We start from the raw sequence: 23,209 nt of genomic DNA, 5'->3' as shown, positions 1-23,209 counted from the left end.
TATCTCATTTAACTATGGTATTTATTTAACTGAAATCTAATCTGTTCCTTTTTATTAATGGTGAGTGAAAATAAACCTCCCTCTCTTTTTTTCTTCCATAGGTGGTTTAGCCTATTTATATGGTTTGTCTTTTGAGCAAATTTGGTAACAGGATCATACAGTTTTTTACATGGCCTTTAGGATTCTTCTCTTTTCTTCCCTTCTTTTCTTTTCCTCTTCCTCTGATCTCTCTTTCTCTCATAAATATCTGTATTCCTATTTTTCTGTGGGGTTAAGAATGTATTCCAATCCACTAGTTAGGAATGATAAATAATAAAAATTTAACAACCAACTTGACCATGGACTGTATCCACACAGTAGATTTATTTATTTATTTATTTATTTATTTATTTATTTATTTATTTATTTATTGTTTAGAAGATTCATTTATTGTAGGAAGTTCTTTGATTTCACATTCAGTTTCTTTTTTTTTTAATGAAATTTATTGACAAATTGGTTTCCATACAACACCCAGTGCTCATCCCAAAAGGTGCCCTCCTCAATACCCATTACCCACCCTCTCCTCCCTCCCACCCCCCATCAACCCTCAGTTTGTTCTCAGTGTTTAACAGTCTCTTATGCTTTGGCTCTCTCCCATTCTAACCTCTTTTTTTTTTTTCCTTCCCCTCCCCCATGGGTTCCTGTTAAGTTTCTCAGGATCCACATAAGAGTGAAACCATATGGTATCTGTTTTTCTCTGTATGGCTTATTTCACTTAGCATCACACTCTCCAGTTCCATCCACGTTGCTACAAAAGGCCATATTTCATTTTTTCTCATTGCCACGTAATATTCCATTGTGTATATAAACCACAATTTCTTATCCATTCATCAGTTGATGGACATTTAGGCTCTTTCCATAATTTGACTATTGTTGAGAGTGCTGCTATGAACATTGGGGTATAAGTGCCCCTATGCATCAGTACTCCTGTATCCCTTGGATAAATTCCTAGCAGTGCTATTGCTGGGTCATATGGTAGGTCTATTTTTAATTTTCTGAGGAACGTCCACACTGCTTTCCAGAGCGGCTGCACCAATTTGCATTCCCACCAACAGTGCAAGAGGGTTCCCGTTTCTCCACATCCTCGCCAGCATCTATAGTCTCCTGATTTGTTCATTGTGGCCACTCTGACTGGCGTGAGGTGATACCTGAGTGTGGTTTTGATTTGTATTTCCCTGATGAGGAGCAATGGTAAGCATCTTTTCATGTGCCTGTTGGCCATCCGGATGTCTTCTTTAGAGAAGTGTCTATTCATGTTTTCTGCCCATTTATTCACTGGGTTATTTGTTTTTCGGGTGTGGAGTTTGGTGAGCTCTTTATAGATTTTGGATACTAGCCCTTTGTCCGATATGTCATTTGTGAATATCTTTTCCCATTCCGTTGGTTGCCTTTTAGTTTTGTTGGTTGTTTCCTTTGCTGTGCAGAAGCTTTTTATCTTCATAAGGTCCCAGTAATTCACTTTTGCTTTTAATTCCCTTGCCTTTGGGGATGTGTCGAGTAAGAGATTGCTACGGCTGAGGTCAGAGAGGTCTTTTCCTGCTTTCTCCTCTAAGGTTTTGATGGTTTCCTGTCTCACATTTAGGTCCTTTATCCATTTTGAGTTTATTTTTGTGAATGGTGTGAGAAAGTGGTCTAGTTTCAACCTTCTGCATGTTGCTGTCCAGTTCTCCCAGCACCATTTGTTAAAGAGACTGTCTTTTTTCCATTGGATATTCTTTCCTGCTTTGTCAAAGATGAGTTGGCCATACGTTTGTGGGTCTAGTTCTGGGGTTTCTATTCTATTCCATTGGTCTATGTGTCTGTTTTTGTGCCAATACCATGCTGTCTTGATGATGACAGCTTTGTAGTAGAGGCTAAAGTCTGGGATTGTGATGCCTCCTGCTTTGGTCTTCTTCTTCAAAATTCCTTTGGCTATTCGGGGCCTTTTGTGGTTCCATATGAATTTTAGGATTGCTTGTTCTAGCTTCGAGAAGAATGCTGGTGCAATTTTGATTGGGATTGCATTGAATGTGTAGATAGCTTTGGGTAGTATTGACATTTTGACAATATTTATTCTTCCAATCCATGAGCAGGGAATGTCTTTCCATTTCTTTAAATCTTCTTCAATTTCCTTCATAAGCTTTCTGTGGTTTTCAGCATACAGATCCTTTACATCTTTGGTTAGATTTATTCCTAGGTATTTTATGCTTCTTGGTGCAATTGTGAATGGGATCAGTTTCTTTATTTGTCTTTCTGTTGCTTCATTGTTAGTGTATAAGAATGCAACTGATTTCTGTATATTAATTTTGTATCCTGCAACTTTGCTGAATTCCTGTATCAGTTCTAGCAGACTTTTGGTGGAGTCTATCGGATTTTCCATGTATAATATCATGTCATCTGCAAAAAGCAAAAGCTTGACTTCATCTTTGCCAATTTTGATGCCTTTGATTTCCTTTTGTTGTCTGATTGCTGATGCTAGGACTTCCAGCACTATGTTAAACAGCAGCGGTGAGAGTGGGCATCCTTGTCGTGTTCCTGATCTCAGGGAAAAAGCTCTCAGTTTTTGCCCGTTGAGGATGATGTTAGCTGTGGGCTTTTCATAAATGGCTTTTATGATCTTTAAGGATGTTCCTTCTATCCCGACTTTCTCAAGGGTTTTTATTAAGAAAGGGTGCTGGATTTTGTCGAAGGCCTTTTCTGCATCGATTGACAGGATCATATGGTTCTTCTCTTTTTTTGTTGTTAATGTGATGTATCACGTTGATTGATTTGTGAATGTTGAACCAGCCCTGCATCCCAGGAATGAATCCCACTTGGTCATGGTGAATAATTCTTTTATATGCCGTTGAATTCGATTTGCTAGTATCTTATTGAGAATTTTTGCATCCATATTCATCAGGGATATTGGCCTGTAGTTCTCTTTTTTACTGGGTCTCTGTCTGGTTTAGGAATCAAAGTAATAGTGGGTTCATAGAATGAGTCTGTAAGTTTTCCTTCCCTTTCTATTTTTTGGAATAGCTTGAGAAGGATAGGTATTATCTCTGCTTTAAACGTCTGGTAGAACTCCCCTGGGAAGCCATCTGGTCCTGGACTCTTATTTGTTGGGAGATTTTTGATAACCGATTCAATTTCTTCACTGGTTATGGGTCTGTTCAAGCTTTCTATTTCCTCCTGATTGAGTTTGGAAGAGTGTGGGTGTTCAGAAATTTGTCCATTTCTTCCAGGTTGTCCAATTTGTTGGCATATAATTTTTCATAGTATTCCCTGATAATTGTTTGTATCTCTGAGGGATTGGTTGTAATAATTCCATTTTCATTCATGATTTTATCTATTTGGGTCATCTCCCTTTTCTTTTGGAGAAGCCTGGCTAGAGGTTTGTCAATTTTGTTTATTTTTTCAAAAAACCAACTCTTGGTTTCGTTGATCTGCTCTACAGTTTTTTTAGTTTCTATATTGTTTATTTCTGCTCTGATCTTTATTATTTCTCTTCTTCTGCTGGGTTTAGGCTGCCTTTGCTGTTCTGCTTCTAGTTCCTTTAGGTGTGCTGTTAGATTTTGTATTTGGAATTTTTCTTGTTTCTTGAGATAGGCCTGGATTGCAATGTATTTTCCTCTCAGGACTGCCTTTGCTGCATCCCAAAGCGTTTGGATTGTTGTATTTTCATTTTCGTTTGTTTCCATATATTTTTTAATTTCTTCTCTAATTGCCTGGTTGACCCACTCATTCGTTAGTACGGTGTTCTTTAACCTCCATGCTTTTGGAGGTTTTCCAGACTTTTTCTGTGGTTGATTTCAAGCTTCATAGCATTGTGGTCTGAAAGTAAGCATGGTATAATTTCAATTCTTGTAAACTTATGAAGGGCTGTTTTGTGACCCAGTATAAGATCTATCTTGGAGAATGTTCCATGTGCACTCGAGAACAAAGTATATTCTGTTGCTTTGGGATGCAGAGTTCTAAATATATCTGTCAAGTCCATCTGATCCAATGTCTCATTCAGGGCCCTTGTTTCTTTATTGACCGTGTGTCTAGATGATCTATCCATTTCTGTAAGTGGGGTGTTAAAGTCCCCTGCAATTACCACATTCTTATCAATAAGGTTGCTTATTTTTAGGAGTAATTGTTTTATATATTTGGGGGCTCCGGTATTCGGCGCATAGACATTTATAATTGTTAGCTCTTCCTGATGGATAGACCCTGTAACTATTATATAATGTCCTTCTTCATCTCTTGTTACAGCCTTTAATTTAAAGTCTAGTTTGTCTGATATAAGTATGGCTACTCCAGCTTTCTTTTGGCTTCCAGTCGCATGATAAATAGTTCTCCATCCCCTCACTCTCAATCTAAAGGTGTCCTCAGGTCTAAAATGAGTCTCTTGTAGACAGCAAATAGATGGGTCTTGTTTTTTTATCCATTCTGATACCCTATGTCTTTTGGTTGGCGCATTTAATCCATTTACATTCAGTGTTATTATAGAAAGATACGGGTTTAGAGTCATTGTGATGTCTGTATGTTTTATGCTTGTAGTGATGTCTCTGGGACTTTGTCTCACAGGGTCCCCCTTAGGATCTCTTGTAGGGCTGGTTTAGTGGTGACAAATTCCTTCAGTTTTTGTTTGTTTGGGAAGACCTTTATCTCTCCTTCTATTCTAAATGACAGACTTGCTGGATAAAGGATTCTTGGCTGCATATTTTTTATGTCTAGCACCCTGAAAATCTCGTGCCAATTCTTTCTGGCCTGCCAAGTTTCAAAAGAGAGATCAGTCACGAGTCTTATAGGTCTCCCTTTATATGTGAGGGCACGTTTACCCCTTGCTGCTTTCAGAATTTTCTCTTTATCCTTGTATTTTGCCAGTTTCACTATGATATGTCGTGTAGAAGATCGATTCAAGTTACGTCTGAAGGGAGTTCTCTGTGCCTCTTGGATTTCAATGCCTTTTTCCTTCCCCAGTTCAGGGAAGTTCTCAGCTATTATTTCTTCAAGTACCCCTTCAGCACCTTTCCCTCTCTCTTCCTCCTCTGGGATACCAATTATGCGTATATTATTTCTTTTTAGTGTATCACTTAGTTCTCTAATTTTCCCCTCATACTCCTGGATTTTTTTATCTCTCTTTTTCTCAGCTTCCTCTTTTTCCATAACTTTATCTTCTAGTTCACCTATTCTCTCCTCTGCCTCTTCAAGCCGAGCTGTGGTGGTTTCCATTTTGTTATGCATTTCATTTAAAGTGTTTTTCAGCTCCTCGTGACTGTTCCTTAGTCCCTTGATCTCTGTAGCAAGAGATTCTCTGCTGTCCTGTATACTGTTTTCAAGCCCAGCGATTAATTTTATGACTATTATTCTAAATTCACTTTCTGTTATATTATTTAAATCCTTTTTGATCAGCTCATTAGCTGTTGTTATTTCCTGGAGATTCTTCTGGGGGGAATTCTTCTGCTTGGTCATTGTGGATAGTCCCTGGCGTGGTGAGGACCTGCAGGGCACTTCCCCTGTGCTGTGGTGTATAACTGGATTTGGTGGGCGGGGCCGCAGTCAGACCTGATGTCTGTCCCCAGCCCACCGCTGGGGCCACAGTCAGACTGGTGTGTGCCTTCTCTTCCCCTCTCCTAGGGGCGGGATTCACTGTGGGGTGGTGTGGCTCGTCTGGGCTACTTGCACCCTGCCAGGCTTATGATGCTGGGGATCTGGCGAATTAGCTGGGGTGGGTAGGCAAGGTGCACGGGGGCAGGAGGGTCATGCTTAGATCGCTTCTCCTTAGGTGATCCACTTCAGGAGGGGCCCTCACACAGTAGATTTAGATGCAAGAAGTCATTTTTAAAGAATTTCTGTTTTACTGACAACTGTGTTGTACTAATACAGTCCTGCCCTTCTGGGTACCCAGACTTTTGCCTAGAATAATGAACTGTTGGAGTAAGGAGGAAACTTAACAAACCAATGAATCTAGAGACTTGTTCGTCCATAATTACTTCTCTCATCTCCACATTTGCACTGGAAATGTCAAGAGATGGAAGGAAGCAAACAACAAAAGTGAACTAGGTTTAGATATTTGCATTAAATATAATTTAAATTGCAAATAATCTATTTATAAAAAACTCTCTATGCACAACTACATTATTATACACTACATATTGCTTTAGTAACTAATATTTTTGCCCTTATTGCCTACAAAGGGAGAACAGTACGACCATAAAAACCTTCCTAACAAACTACAGTGAATCTAGATGAGGCCAAAAATGAACCTTGGAAAAGAGCTGAGTTTCAGTCTGTGAACAGGGCTTATGAAAAACTCAGAAAGTCATGCATATTGTGACTCCTCATCAGCTGATGTAGGACTTGGACATTAAATGCATTATTACTTTAGACACTTAAAGAGCTAATGTGAGTTTTCAAGTTTTTAACCTGAGAAGAGTATTATTTACAAGACTTTTTGTCATCTTAACACATGAGAATAAAGTTAATTCCTCTCTTCTAATACTGTGAAAATTAATATTTTATAACTGATATTAAATTCATCTAAAATACATCCAAAGTTCTGAAGGCTAGTCACTTAGTTCTCATTTAAGCAAGGATTTATTGAACGTATAGTTTCTGTGCAGGCTTATGATACATGCTGAATATGCAAAAATAAGTAAGATGTTATTTACTCTAAAGCTCAAAATATAGTTGTTATCTATATAATCTGGTACTGGTACTTTTACAGTGAGTTTCAATAGTATGATATAAATTACATTTGTATATAAGTGATATTTGTTCAATTGTTTTTGGTACCTCTAATATTCGAGTTGCAGAATACACACACACACACACACACACACACACACACACGCGCGCACACGCACACACACACACAGAGTCAGGAGTCAGATACATAGAAATGTGCATGTTTGTGTGTTTGTATGCAAAGAAAAATTATTTAAATTATTCCATTTGTCTTTAAAGATTCATCTTGGAAACTTGTAGGAAACGATAAAGTTCAGTATAAGTTCTATGAAATTAATTGATCAACCTAGGATACAGCCTTATAGATTAAAATGGAGGGAGTATGTTTGAATTATTGGGAATGCATTCACAAATTAATACTAAGTCGATTTAAGAGAATTCAGTGGATATTTAGTTGGTTATATGATTAAGAATATATGTTACAATTGGGGCACCTGGGTGGCTCAGTTGGTTGAGCGTCCAACTTCAGCTCAGGTCATGGTCTCTCAGTTCCTGAGTTTGAGCCCCACGTCCCCGCGTTGGGCTCTGTGCTGACAGCTCAGAGCCTGGAGCCTGCTTCGGATTCTGTATCTCTCTCTCCTCCTCCCCTGCTCATGCTCTGCCTCTCTTTGTCTCTCGAAAATAAATAAATGTTAAAAAAATTTTTTAAAAGAATAAATGTTACGATTAATTTAATTAAAAAAGCTATTGTTTGGTCAGTTTTAAAGATTGAATAGTTTTTAGCACACTTAAATGAAATCAATAATGGCACTTTGTCAAATTTATAAATATAGTCACAGAAAATGTGTCTAGAAGGAATAAAACTACTTCAAAATGTATTTAATGTCTATATTTATCGTAAGGAGTTGCCTGTATACAAAATGAAGCAAAGACTATGATCTTGAGAGAAACAGGATTTTATTTATCCCTTGCTATGTACTAGCATCACTGTTTTACCTGTCTTCATATTTTTCTAAAACAGATTATATTATGAATTCATGTTCATCATCATATACTTATATATGAAGAGAAAACTTGTTTACTATGTTAAATTGCTTTGTTTCCTCTTTACATAAACGTCAAAATAGAAGCAACTTGTGAAACTTTTCATTTTCTGCTACCACTACTAATCATGATATTATCTCCTTTTTAGTTTCTTTTTGATCAGTTTTGCTCAATTGGTTCCTAATTTTTTTCTAAGAATAAATCTGCACATCTCACTTTTTAAATGAGATCTCCTAGGCACAAATTTATGCTATGTTATCAATTATGTTTATTTAAATGTTAAATTGTCATGGCAAAAAATAGTTTACATGTAAGGCACATGTTAAAACTATCCCATAGACTCTTATAGTCATATAAGTCATCTTTGAAATATAATTTCCCATGTGGTGGTGGTTTTTAAATGTGAATATTTACTATAGTTAAAAACAAATGAGATAAACTACCATGATGTTGTGATGTTTCTTATTTTTTTCTTCATATTTATTTCCTAAATACTATGATTCAGCACAGTTTTAGGTTATAAATAAATGATGGTTTGCATGGAGCTTACTCTCTGTCTTCGCCCATTCTTGCGATACCAAGATACCACAGATGTGGTAGCTTATAAACAACAGCTTACACTTTTGGAGACTAGAAGTCAAAGATTAAGTTACCAGCATGGTCAGCTTCTGGTGAAGACCCTCTTCCTAACTGATAGCCAGCTCCTTCTCGTTGTGTCCTCACATGGTGGAAGGGGCAAAGGATCTCTATGAAACTTTTTATATAAAGACACCCGTCCCATTCATGAGGGCCTGCCTTTATGGCTGAAGCACTTCCCAAAGGCTCCAGCTTCTAAGACCATCACCTTATTTTGAGAGCATGCAAACATTCAGACCATAGCACTCTGTAATGAGGAAAGAGGAAAATGTGCAGTTAAAATAAATTTTGAGAATTATTCAGCCATAAAAAAGAATGAAATCTTGCTATTTGCAATGACATGGATGGAGCTAGAGAGTATTATGAAAAGTGGAATAAGTCAGAGAAAGACAAATACCAAAGGATTTCACTCATATGTGGAATTTAAGAACCAAAAGAAACAAACAAAGGGAAAAGGGAGGCGAATCAAGAAACAGACTCTTAACTGTAGAGAACAAACTGATGGTTACCAGAAGGGAGGTGGGTGTGGGAATGGGTAAAATAGGTGATGAGGATTAAGGCATACACTTCCTGTGATGAGGATCAAGTGTTGTATGCGAGTGTTAAGTCACTATATTGTACTCCTGAAACTAATATTACACTGTTTGTTAAGTAACAAGAATTTAAATAGAAACTTAAAAAGTAAATTTTGAAGTGTGAGGAAATCGAGACTGGCCATTTTAATGGAGTCATCAAGGAAGGCCTGTCTGACAAGATGGTAAGAGGAGCATTAGACCAAGGAGCTACAATATAGGAAGGGACAGGTGCTGTGTGTCCTATGAATTCATTTATTGCAAGGTGTATATTTTTAAATGTCATTTCTGCATTGAAATTTGGAAACTGAGTCAGAATATTGGTGTTCCTGGGGAATAGTACCTTCAAGAGCTTGTGAATCCATTTGTAAGACAGAGATTCCCTCAGTAAAATAAAGATTAGCCACTAAATTCCAACTGTCTGCTTCCATTCTGTATTTGTATCTCAAATTTAACATGCAAAGAGCTGAATTCTCAATATTTTCCTCCAAATATGTTCTTCTTGCAGCAGTTTCTATCTCAGTAATGGCAACTCCATTCATCCTTCCAAGTTTTCAGGCCAAAATCCTTGGTGTCATCCTTGACTGCTCTCTTTCTCTCTATATTTACTCCATTGGCAAATTGCAAGGGTGCTCTCTACCTTCAATACACTCAAGATATGACCACTTCTCTCAACTTCTACTACTACCTACCTGGTTCAAACAACCATCATCTCTCACCTAAATTATACAGTGGTCTCCTAGGTGCTCTCTCTGATTCTGGCTTTGGATTCTCTGCAGTCTATTCCCAGAATTCCAGCCAGATAATCTTTTGAAAAATATAAGTGAGATCTTGTCTCTTCTTTGTGCAAACCCTCCAATTACTTCTCCCACTGAAAGTAGACATAAAAAGCTTACAAGGACCTATAGTTCACTAATCAATGTGGTCTCCTGTTACCTCTCCAACTTCCCCTCAGACTACTCCCTCCCTGGCTGGCTCTACTCTAGCCCCACTCTCTTACTCACTTTTCATGGAAAACTCCAGATACTTATCTGTCTTGTAGCCTTTGCTTTCTAGCCCTTCTGTTGAAATGTTCTTCCTCCAAAAAATTGCAAATCTCAGTCCTCTTCTTCTTCAAGTCTTTACTTAAAAGTTCCTTTCTGATCAAATATTGCAGCTTCCCTACCCTGAGGTAGCCAAATCAAGGTTAATGGCTCAGGCCTTCAGACTTCCAAGTTAGCCCAAGATTTCTGACACTAGTTCCAAGTTCAAAGCCACCAGATCCACCCTCACTTCAGAATAGTGGGCTCTAAATTTGAAGTCTCTGTGAACTTCCTCAGATTTAATTATGCCCCAGAATGACTCACAGAACTCAGGAGAGTGCTATAATTACAATTGAAGTTTTGTTTTCTTCAATATTTATTTGAGAGAGAGAGAGGGCAATCTTTTTTAAAAGATTTCTTTATTTATTTTGAGAGAGAGCAGGGGAGGGGCAGAGAGAGAGAGAGAAAGACAGAGAGAGAGAGAGAGAGAGAGAGAGAGAGAGAGAGAGAGAATCCCAAGCAGGCTTTGTGCTGTCAGTGCAGATGAGGGACTCAATTTCACCAACTGTGAGATCATGACCTGAGCCGGAATCAAGAGTAGAAAACTTAACCGACTGAGCCACCAAGATGCTTCACAATTGCAGTTTTTATATAATAAAAGGGTATATATCAGAACCAGTCAAAAGAAGAGATACATAAAACAGGATCTGGTACTGACAAGATTCCAAAGGCAAAGCTTCTGGGACCTCATAGATGCATTACCTTCATGGCATTAATTGTGGCAATGTGTACATGGAGTATCACAAGCCCAGGAAGCTCACCTGAGCTTAAGGTTCAGAGTGTTATTGTAATTTCATTATATAGGCATAGTTGATTAAATTATTAGCCACTGTGTTTGAACTCAATCTTCAGCCCTCTTCCTCTTCCTGGAGGTCAGGTTGATATTACCTAGCTCAAAGTCTCAACCCTCTAATCACATGGTTGGTCCTTCTGGAATGGCTGGTTCCTTCCATAAGATATCAGTGTGAACAGCCCCACCCTGAGTCAAGCCTTTAGCAAAAGCCATTGATGCCCACCATGAGTCGCCGTGTTAGCATAAACAGTTCGGTATGGTGCAAAATTCCAAACATTCAGAGGTTACCTCATAGGACCTATGGACCAAGGCCAATCAAATTCATTATTGCATATTCCTTCACCACTGCCCCCTCTCTAGAACTATTACTACCCAACATATTGTATTTTCCTTATTTATCTTGTTTATTGTCTATCTTCCTCAAAGAATGAATACTGCAAGGGGCAAGAGTTTTTATTTTTGTCTTTGTTGATTTTCTGTAACTTAAATAAACCTGAAATCGTATGCATTCAGTATTTGTTGAATGAATAGATGATTTTTTTTTGCTAAATTCAGATTCTCTAATAGCCCTTCTACTCTTTAAATTAATATACAATTTTATTCAAATGTGACTTAACATAGAATATAAATCTATAAACATTTTCATATTTAAGAAATTATCCAGTGTCATCTGTAGCCCTCTCACAGGAGTGGAATATTTCAGATGGCCTTTCAATTTACAACTACTAATCATGGCTTTATCTTACTAGAAATATATTCACTTTAAAATCATTGTATATCTTTCTTAGATACCACTGTCTCAAAATTCTTAATCAAAAAGAATCTTAATTCTTATGTTAAGATTGATAGGCAATCCTGGGATTTATAATCCCAAGAAAACTTGATGCACAGAGCTGAATGCATACTTTTTCTTCATATCAGGCATCCTGAGTCAATTAAATTCTTTTTTATAAGTCTATTCATAAAATAAGACATCAAATCTTTGCTCAAATATCAATGACAAGCAGGTAATTTCCTGAAATACAGATGTTAGGAAAATACCCTGCCTTTTTGGTTAAACAAGCTGTGTCTTAAAAATTTCAAACCTACATAAGAGGAAAAGTGTAATGAATGATATTTAGACCTCTTATGTACACCGCAAAGTAGGGAAAAAAATCTCATAGTAAAAACAGAGCAGAGATTTCTCTATTTTATAAAAAAAAATTAGGTATTAGCACTTTGAAGTCTCTATTTTGTGACAAGAACAGGAAATATTTTTAAAAAACAGCAAAGCCAAGATGTTTAAATATATCTTATAGTTTTGAGACTAAAATTATATAGTGTTTCAGAATTGTGTATCTGGAAAATACGTTGTATTTCATAAAGTCTTTAATTGATGCGGATAGAAAGTGAATTATATCTCTTGTTAAGTTTTAAATTCTTCGAAGATTTCTTCAAATTATACAGTAAAATGCTCCATCGCTTCAATAGCTATTTCAATCACTTTTTGAAAACTATATCTGCATCCATAGGCAAAGGAATTTTATTATCTCTGAATTGCATTTTGGAATTTCATGAGTTATTTCATAGAACAAAGTTTGTCAAATGAACATGGGCAGTGCAAATAGTGCTTTGCTCTTGAACTCAAGTACGAGTCAGCTCACTTTAAGTCACCATTTGCAGCAGCTAGAAATGAATGAGCAGTTAAAATCGTGCCATAAGTTAATTAGAGTGGAATTAGAAGGAAAGTGGGCAATTTAGGAACATAAGAATTGCTGTACCGAATCAGACCAATGGTTCTCCTGGTTTAATATCCAGCCTCCAGCAGCTGTACTTGTTAGCTTCTAAAGCTTTAAAAGAAAGGGAAAAGACTACATAATTCACCTAGACAAGTGTGCCATCTGTGATCCAGAGAAATTTTCTTCATGACCTCTCTCAAATAATACCCTAAAGCAGGAGGTTTCAATCCTGTTATGATATTGGTTTAGCTTGAATAGCTCTGGTTATTAATAATTCTTTTTAACCATCCAATTCCTACATAAAATCAACTAGTCCATCAAGAAGCTATTTATCTCCAAAGCTCCTGAATTCATGGTTGAATATGTCTACTTTTATGATAAAATATGAATTTATGGTGCTTATTCGATACAAGTTCTTGATGGCAAAATGTGCCTGTAGATAACCACGCTGAATGAATGCCTGCTTCTCTTTCCAAAATCTACTGAGTTCACAGGCTTTTGGAAAACAAAACAAAACAAAACAACAAAAAAACCCCTTGTATCTGCTGTCACTACTCCGAACTTTCTGTCCATACCAATCTACAGAACTATTAGAATGACAAAGAAATTTGTGCATTGAATTTTTAGAAAAGTTCAACTAGAGTTTTTCTTACATAATTTTACTTAAGGTAGACTCTAGGAGAAAGGAATGAATTACTTATCCTTATCACTTTAGTCTTCTGTTTATGATAGAAATACCTGTGACTATAGGTTCTTGATTATTCTGGATAACTTCCAGGTCAGTATTTCTAAAATGTTATGTTCAAAATAAGCCATTTAGTCAAAAATCCCTTAAGAATAATAAATGCCTACAGTTGTACTTCAAACCATTTTCCTAGGCTGTCAGATGTTAATGCAGTAACACTGATATCCTGAAGCTGTAACTCTAATAGGATGTCCTTTATCCTATATTCCAAGAAAACTAGTTTTTTCATTGTTATTTGACCTAAGATGAACACTCATTATTTATACTTATGTTAATTGTTTTCCCCTTCTCTAGTTTTTCCAACTTCTCTTCCTGGATCAGTTCTTTATTTGCTCTTCTTATGTCAGTTAGAATCTCCTTCCTTCAGGTAATTTTCTTGCAAGCATGTAGTGATTGTTCCCTCTTCTGACAATTTGTGTCCCTTTGTTTATGTTTGGTTTAGGCTACTATACATTGATTCTTTGTCTTCACGAATGTTGTTCCTTGCACATATGTACATATGTTTCCCATATTTGTATTTCTAGATCTTAGAGCAGAATCTAATTCATAATCATAGCATAAAAGTTCATTAAAGGGAAATCTAGGGACTCACCAGTGGCTATTTGGAGTCTCAAAATGTTTACTCTTTGAATTTGTGTTTGTGTGATCTAGGTAAGAACATATTATTGAGTGCTACAAAGGTGCAAATAAACCCCAAACTATAAATTTCTAAAAAATAGAGAGATGCCTGTGTGGCTCATTCCGTTGAGTGCCCCACTTCAGCTCAGGTCATGATCTCATGGTTCGTGGGTTTGAGCCCTGCACTGGGCTCTGTGCTGACAGCTCAGAGCCTGGAGCCTGCTTCAGATTCTGTGTCTCCCTCTCTCTCTGCCCCTCCCCCACTCATGCTCTGTCTCTCAAAAATGAATGTTAAAAAACATTTAAATTTTTTTTCTAAAAAATAGAGACGTGTTATTGATTTAAAAATCACAATGAAAGATATAGGAAATATCAGCACAAAAAGAGAATATAAAAAAGAGAATTGGAATTGACCTAGACCCATGCTATTAGGAAATGAAGGGATTCCAAGCAGAGTAGCTGTGACAAGGGCAAGGAAGTGAAATAGAGGAGGGAATTACTAAGGAACTGTCCCTAATTCCTGTTGGTTGCCTTATGCAGAGACTATCTGAAAATAAGCTTGGAAATATGGGTGGCACCATATTAATTAAATTTATCTGAACCCACAGTGAATCACTGAAACAATTTTTAATCAGTGAGCAGATCTATAAGAATGTAAGATCAACTTAAAAGTGAGACTGGGGCACCTTGGTGGCTCAGTCAGTTAAGCATTTGACTCTTGATTTTGGCTCAGGTCATGATCTCAGGGTTCATGGGTTTGAATCCCTCATCAGGGACTCTGCACTGACAGTGCAAAACCTACTTGGGAGTCTCTGTCTCCCTCTTTCTCTGCCTCTCCCCCCGCCTCTCTCTCTCAAAAGAAATAAATGAACCACTATCTTTAAAAGTGAGACTGAAGGCAGTTTCCTATAGTAATGAAGTTATTGCATAATAAGATGTGTAATCAGTCACAAACTCAGACAGTAATGACAGGAACAAATAGAACAATATAGATGCAAGATATTGAGAAAATGGTATTAATCTTCATTGTGAAAAGATTGGATCTGAGGTAAAGGAATAAAAGGAAACAAAAAGAATACTGACCCTTCAAGCTTGTTTAAGCTTGTCTATTCCTGAAATGGAAAAAAAAAATTTTTCTTCCTTGTATGTTAAGCCAAAATGCATGGAAAAAGTTTTTCTTTAAATTTTAATTCCTACACTTTTAACTAATTTAATGCTTCAAGTTACTGAAAACATTCTACCCAGTTCATTTTTACTTGACCTCATCAAAACAAATCCACATTTTTTCTGACTTTTTAAAAGCTCTTGTTGGTTTTTGAGAACAATATTCTAACAATGATTTTAGTAGAACTATACTGTGTCTCTTTAATTTTTTAGAAATCCAAATGGAACCCAGAACAACAGCACACGATGGCCTGCCTTCAGAAGCACCGATCAAAAATATTTAACCTTGAATGCAGAGTCACCAAAAGTATACACTAAACTACGCGCTCAACAATGCCGATTCTGGACACTATTTTTTCCCAAAGTCTTGGAAATGACAGGTATGTGCTTTTTAGTAGGTGGTCAAGTAATTGATTGTGGATTATGTAAAAGGGAGAAAAGGTAGACTATCCAAGGCACAGTGATGGTATTAACTTGTGATTTTACAATTACTTGATTCCAGTGAGTAGATAATTTTAACAACTTTCTTCCAGCAAGTTTAGATGTGTTTTGAGGTCTTACTATATGAGTAGCACTTTAGTAGTAAAGAAAACTAAAAGAGAAATTCTCCCGTAGAGGAACATAAAACGTGGTAGTGGAACTAAAATAGGGCACTGCTTGCTAACACATTAGTTAGTCTATGTGTAACTAATTAATGGATAAATGAACAAATAAATATATAAAGTAAGCAATGTATAGAACTAAAAATATAATTAATAAAATATAGAATGAAATATAATTTATACTCAAAGAGAGGTAAAAACAAATTTATTGATAAACAGAACTCTTGATTTCTAAGGGGGGAAAAAACCCTCCAGAATTAAATGTTTAAAAGCAGACTCCAAAAATTTCTAAATATTCTGAGGTTAGAGATATTTATCTTGAACACATACATGTATTCCATAATACAATAAACAGACAATAATTTAGTTAACTAATCTTTAAGAAAGGATTCCATAAGCTTATACAAGGAAGTGCTAGGAAAACTGGTTCATATTATTATGTTATTTCAAAATTCATTAGTAAGAAGATATTTAAATCTACTCGAGCAATCAGCTTGAATGATCGCCTCTTCTGTGAGGAAATGACATGTGTATCTCACTCACTTGCTGGTTTTAAAACGCCCAGCTGTTTCTAACCCATGTGACTCCTCAGGTCTTTATTTTTCAAGTAAAAGTAATTGACTTTCAAACATCAGACATATTGCTGCCCCATTCCTTTAGACTTTACCACTCTGTTCATCATAATACTCTGCAATTTTCAGGCTGTGTTAGACACCACAATATAGTAGCTGTTTTGGTTTAATGTTTAGAGAGGTTGGGGGTTAGTTTCAGGCAAATATGGGCATCTCAGAGCTATATTTGATTGTTTAATATGTGTTTTAATTATCAGACATTACTCACCAAAATTATAATTATGTACTCCATCTGTTTGGGAGATGTTTCTGATATACCCGTGCTCTGTGTATTACCAAATGTTCTGTGACATAATATATATCCAGAGATGGGTTTCTGCATCCCTTGGCAAACCTACAGTGCTGCCCTTGTGTCCTCCGGGTGTGAATAACAATGAGGTAACATGTTTAAACTGCCAAGAGACCAAAAGAGGTACCATTTAACATATCACAGATGGCACATTCTTAATCTTTACTTAAAATATTTTTAAATGAGAAGGTTGTACTTGAGGGACAATGAAAGGGGAGTGGGGAGGATTTTCAATGACTAACTTATCATAAGCCGAATTGACTTGTTCTGGTTTGAGCTTGTGCAGCCTATTGTAATTTATTTGTTGACAAAATAAAACTTCAGTATCAACAATTTTTGAAGATGTACTTCAAAATCTCTATCTTTAAATAGTGAATTGTCATAAAGCAGGTTGAATAAACACTGTTAAGTTTTTGGCTAGCTGCCACTCCTTCCTATCCAGTGCTGAACCACTCCCTAGTTGAGCAACACTGAGCTGTTTGGAAATACCATACCTTGCTCTGGGTTTGTACGGTGCTTTGGAATAGTTCCAAAGTGTCTTTAAAAAACACAATTTTATACTTTAGCATTTTTCAGATAATTCTCCCCAAAAAGTTATATTCAATATATTTTATAAAATTTAAAGTAAATGCATGATATGATTGTTGTAAAATCAATGTCTTCATTAATAATCAACAACTTTTTTACATTTAAACAAAACCAGTTTGAAGTTACATGTTTTTAGGTTTTACAAATAAATAATGTAGGGGGATTAAAAAGATTAAGAAAACATGTTCTTACCATATTTTGTGTATTTCAAGTTGCAAAACCTCATACATTTCAGTCTTTGATATTTTGAAAATTGGGGTTATTCAGATGACCTGCGCTGACGTTTCTATGGCAATATTATTAAATGCACACACACACACACACACGCACACGCGCACACACACACACACAAAACAGCTCTACACATAAAGGAAAAAAAACACTAACTGGATTTCTTAAAAGGAGAAATATTTACCTCACTCAAGATGGAAACCCAATGAGCTTTATAAGTACCACTTGAGCAGTAGTTTACTTTTGAGCAATAAATGTTCTCAAATAAAATGATCCTTAAGATTTGTTTAAACACATGAATTCTAGCCCTTAACTTTCAGACTATACTTCAGCATATGCCTGTGCTATTATTGCATGCACCTGCAAGAAATAAAATGTGCAGTATTTGTTTCAGATGTTATCAACAATTTTCACTCAAAATGTAACTGCACAGTACTTCATAATTGTTTGCAAAAGAAAGAAAAGGAAGTAGAGAAATGATCCATTCAATGTCAATAAGATACCAATATTTTTCACTAAAAGTGAAAGAGTAAATTTACCTAAAGGAAAAACCACTTTGACCTTCAAATCTTCCCAATGAAGAAAAGCATTAGATCTAGTGTTGTTTTCCTTTGTTGCATTTTAAAAATACAGACATACATAAAAGATATTGCCATTTGGTTTCAGACCACCACCATAAAGTGAATATCACAATAAAGCAAGTCAACGAACTTTTTGGTTTCCAAGTGCATATAAAAGTTATATTTACACTATACTGAAGTCCATTAAGTAGTAGAGATAGTAGCATTGTGTCTAAAAAAATATTGAACACATCTTAATTTAAAAATACTTTATTGCTGGGGTGTCTGGGTGGCTCAGTTAGTTAAGCGTCCGACTTCAGGATTCTGTCTCCACCTCTCTCTCTGCCCCTCCTCTGCTGGTGCTCTCTCTCTCTCGCTCTCGCTCTCTCTCTCTTTCTCAAATATAAATAAACATTTAAAAAATTGAAATAAAAATACTTTATTGCTAAAAACACTATCATCTGAGCTACTTGACAGCATTTGACCCACAGTAGAACTTTCAAAATTGGGGTCAATCCTCTCAAACCCTGATGCTGCTTTATCATTTTGTAATGTCTAAATTCTTTGTAATATCTAAATTTATGTAATGTCTAAATTCTTTGTTGTCATTTCAACAATCTTCACAGCATCTTCATCAGGAGTAGATTCCAGTTCAGGAAATGACTTTCTTCGCTCATCCATAAGGAGCAACTCCCCATCCTTTATGGTTTTATAATGAGATTGCAGCAATTCAAATAGAATAATAATGAAAAGTTTGAACTATTGCAAGAAGAACCAAAACATGACATAGAGACATGAAGTGAGCAAATACTGTTGGGAAAATTGTGTGGATAGACTAACTTGATACAAGGTTGCCATAAACTTTCAATTTGTAAAAACGCAGTATCTGCAAAGCACAATAAAGTGCAATAAAATAGGTACGCCTGTAAGTGATGTCTTCATAAAGCCTAGCCTGAGTTTATGGTAATTCACTCTGTAGTATTAGTATAGATATAGTTCACTCTAATCCCACACTCAGAATTATAACAGGACAATAAATGTGTTTCTGATCTGTCTCATAAAGAATTATGCATTCCTTGGTAATTTTAGTAATTAATTAACAAATAGGAAAATAAGTAATGGGGACAAGAGAGATTTTCAATGAAATCTCAAAGTACATGAATCACTTTTTTTTATTATAATGATCAGAACAATTCAATATCCATTTTAATCTTTTCTTCTAACTTTACCTCCATTTATAATTTTGAGTCAACTCACCTCTCCTGTATTCCTTCTTACCTCCTTCAACTTGATTAAATAGACTCCACTCTGGTGAAATATGCTCACTCTTTTTTAATTGGCAAGACAAAAAGTAGCTTTATTAGTATTACTCTTTCTGTAAGGAAGAAAGCCTGACTCTTTCTTTTTCCAAGTGAGACAACAATGTGGACAAATCAAAGAGCATGAAAGTCCTGAAAAAGTTGTGTCAATATATTTATGAACTACTGGTATTGATCTAGCTGTACATGGATTCAATAAAGAGCAAAGTTAAGAATAAATTTTTGTAATAGGGCAGTAAATTCATTTTTGGAGCTCCCAATAGCTGTATCGAGCTTCATTTTATAATGTACATACCAGCTGATTTATCCTTCACAGTAACACTGCACAATAGTGAACACCAACCCCATTTACAGTTGGAAAACTAATTTGAAAAGTTTAGAATTCTTGCTATGTCAGAAATATTATAAGTGGTCAAGCTGGAATTTAACCCACATCAGTCCAAAGCCTAAATAATGTATTTTATTTCACATTATAGTACCTTGTTAACTACAAGATGATACATCTACATCTCACAGATGATCAATCTATAGCCACTTAAGTAGTATTCCAGTTTGGAGGAAGAGGAGAAGTAAGAGGAAGAAAAAGAACTAATTTTGGTTTGATTTATGTCATGGATTCAAAATTTTTGTTATCTTTTTACTAAGGTGTATTCACTTCTTCTGAGTTGTATTAGAAAAAAATCAAATGTTTCATATTTTATTGTCTCAATGTTCAGTATTATTAAAGAAAAAAATTATTAAGGTTTACAATGCATTTGTGCACTAAAAAGCAAAGTATAGTGTTTGATTATGATACATAAGGAAATAAGTTTACATTTATATGAATTAATGGATTTGGCATCATTCTATGTACAAGAAAAAAAAAATTAAATCTAAGACTTTTTTTTCTGAGTATTAAAATTCATGGTGTAAGTGCTAGATTACCAATCATTTATTTCTTTTTTTTCATTTATTTCTTATAACAAAAATTTTGTTCTTTCTGAACTTTAGAGCCCTTATTTTGCATAACACTTAAAACAGCATTTAATTATAAAAAATATCATAGGAGTGGATCATTTGGCATGATATTTAATGTCTTTCACATCTAATGTTTTTTTAGAAAAGTTCTATTATTCACAAAATAATTACAGTCATTGACCTTTTAAAAGCCATTTTTAAAATGGGAAATTTTTGTATATATTCTCAAATATTTATCCAAAGTCCAAGCATTATGAACATTTCAAACTTAAATATATCTTAAATTACAGGGGATATTTTAATAGCTGTGTAAATGTTTTAAATATTTTTATTTTCATATAAACTAAAAATAAATCACTGAATGTGCTCCATTGTTAACAGTATGAATGAAACAAAGACACATTTTCATGTATAATATAGTGAGATCATATGAACTGCCTTCTCCAAATTAATATCTTACAAAGTTATAATTAATTTCAAAAATTCCTAACTGAAAAGTATATAATTAAAACACTGTCAGTCTTTATTCTCAAGGTAACTGAAATAACTCAAAATGCTGTTTTTAATTAAATGACTATAGCACAGCATTCTAAGAGTTTAAAAAGTAAAACAACAAATGTGTAAAATACTTATAGATTAAATAACTTAAACCATTTTCTAGCTTTATCATATATATTAATATTAGGAGGGGCTTCTGGGTGGCTCAGTAGGTTAGGCATCTGACTTTGGCTCAGGTCATATCTCAAGGTTCATGAGTTTGAGCCCCGCATCAGGCTCTGTGTTGACAGCTGTGAGCCTTGAGCCTGCTTCAGATTCTGTGTCTCCGTCTCTCTCTGCCCCTCACCCACTCACACTCCTTTTCTCTCTCTCTCTCTCTCTCTCTCTCTCTCTCAAAAATAAATAAACATTAAAAATTATATATACATAATTTCAGAAGTTTGTGTTCAGGAGTTTCTATTGCTCACAAACTTCATTCTTTAATGTAATAGATTTTCAAATAAATCAAGGTTTCAAGGTGCCTGTAGTACACATAGACTGTTTTTGGTTCATTGCCTCACATTATTCCTGACATAAACACTCCTTTCTCCTGACACATGCATACACTTTGCAAGCTACTGAAAAGCAGAGATTTTCTTAGTCATCTTTCTAATTTGTAAAGCAATTAATAAACTGCTTTCATGTAGTAGTTTCAATAAGCTGCTTTCAATGAGTAGGCATTGTTTGGAATTAAAATAACTCATATAGGGTGAGTGTAAAATCTTCATGGAATGTCAATTACAAAGTTACTCTTATGCATTAATAAATATATACAAATATTTTCATCAGAAATAATAGTCTGTTGTATCATATATAAGTGAAATGCATTAAATGAGATTTCTGTTATGCAGAGGGGTTCAAAAACAGATAACATCTATATATATTCTTAGAAACTAATATATGTTATGTAATATAATTTGACATAATATATCAATTCATGTTCACATTTTTATGATATATTCAATTCACATATATATTATTTGCATTTCCATGTAAAGTATAAAATTTTATTAAAGCTTTTCAGGTAGTGAAAGAAGCTGATAATAAATAATGAAAAGTAAAAAATTACTGCACAGTGTACTTGGAGAAAATAGCATCTATAATCAAAATTATTTTTCAATTAATGTAAACAGATTAAAATTTAGATTAATACAACTTATTCCATGTTTTACAGGAAATATTGATGAAGCAGAACGAGAATGGAGAGCAGGATTCTATCGCTGGAACAATTACATGATGGACTGGAAAAATCAATTTAATGATTATACTAGCAAGAAAGAAAGCTGTGCAGGTCTCTAATTAATAGATTTACCCTTTATAGAATGTTCATTTTCCTACAGATCAAGGTAAAAATATCACTAGCTCTCTTACACACCATGTAAGAAAGCTATTATACTCCTGAAACAAAAATGCCAGAAGGATAATATCGATTCCTCACATCTTTCACTTAGTATTATACCTAGCATTTCAAAACCCAAATGGCTAGAATATGTTTAATTAAATTTCACAATATAAAGTTTGACAATTAATTTTATGCATATTAAAATGATTTGTAGCTTCAAACTCTCTTTCCTGAATAACCTTAAGAATTTTTTCTCTCAAAAAATACCTGTATTCTATTTTTAGTTGCATATGTATGTTTATGACCACTCATAAAAAAGGTATCTTTTTAAAATGAACTAGGTCTTGAGGGGCTCCTAAGTGGCTCAGTCAGTTAAGCATCTGGGTTAGGAGAATTCTTGCCTGGACCCAGAAATATTAGGATTATCAAAAGGAAATTGTTTAATTCCGGGAAAGAAATTGTTGTACTTTCTATAGACAAATGATAGTATTATTATAATTTAAAAAATTACAAAACTGCATTTACTAACTGGCATGGCAACTAAAGACATCCATGAATAAATTAATCGAGTAGTTCAGTAAAGAGGAGAAGTCAGAGACTTTAAGTTCCAGAAAAGGGCAGTGCAAGTTGATTGTGTTAATTAAGCATTGAAAACTGACACCCAGGATAGGACAAAGTGAGTTCGTAGATCTGTAGACTGTTGGTTAAAGCATGTCCCATTGTTCATTGGCCATAAGGATGTTCATAGTTAGAGACAGTGTGGTTTTGCCATCCTCACTCAAGGTCATTCAGAGTTCAGGCTACCTTATCATCTTCAGCTGGTTAGAGGGAGTTATTATACAAGTCAAGTCAGTTTTGATAATCACTCCAGTGCTGCTGTAAATGGATATTTTTGCTTTATAGTTCTTCCTTCATCCTGTGATGGAAGGAAGGAAGGAAAGGAAAGGAAAGAAGGAAAAAAAATACCACAAATAATAGGTGAATGAGCAGGCATTTCATTCCACACCACCATCTTTGTTTTGGGTGCCATTCTTCCAGGATCCATTATGTTTTTCTGAATCATTTGAGCCTCCTTTTGATGTAGAACCCTCTGAGATATGAAATGAGA

General features: G+C 35.2%; 1 protein-coding gene across 2 annotated transcripts in view; it reads left to right on the top strand.

Annotated features, from left to right (window-relative positions):
• Positions 1–22,328, top strand: part of BCHE (butyrylcholinesterase) — a 69,620-nt gene extending 47,292 nt beyond the window's left edge. For both annotated transcript variants that reach the window (XM_047875477.1, XM_047875476.1), the window contains 2 exons: positions 15,258–15,424; positions 21,934–22,328. In XM_047875477.1, the coding sequence (XP_047731433.1) occupies positions 15,258–15,424; positions 21,934–22,058 (292 nt within the window). In that variant the 3' untranslated portion in view covers positions 22,059–22,328. The remainder of the gene's footprint in view (positions 1–15,257; positions 15,425–21,933) is intronic.
• The last annotated feature ends 881 nt before the right edge of the window (positions 22,329–23,209 follow it).

This window comes from Prionailurus viverrinus, chromosome C2 (genome assembly GCF_022837055.1).
Source record: "Prionailurus viverrinus isolate Anna chromosome C2, UM_Priviv_1.0, whole genome shotgun sequence".
Lineage (NCBI taxonomy): Eukaryota > Metazoa > Chordata > Mammalia > Carnivora > Felidae > Prionailurus > Prionailurus viverrinus.
Note: the sequence above shows the minus strand (reverse complement) of the source record. Positions and strands in the feature narration are given on the sequence as shown.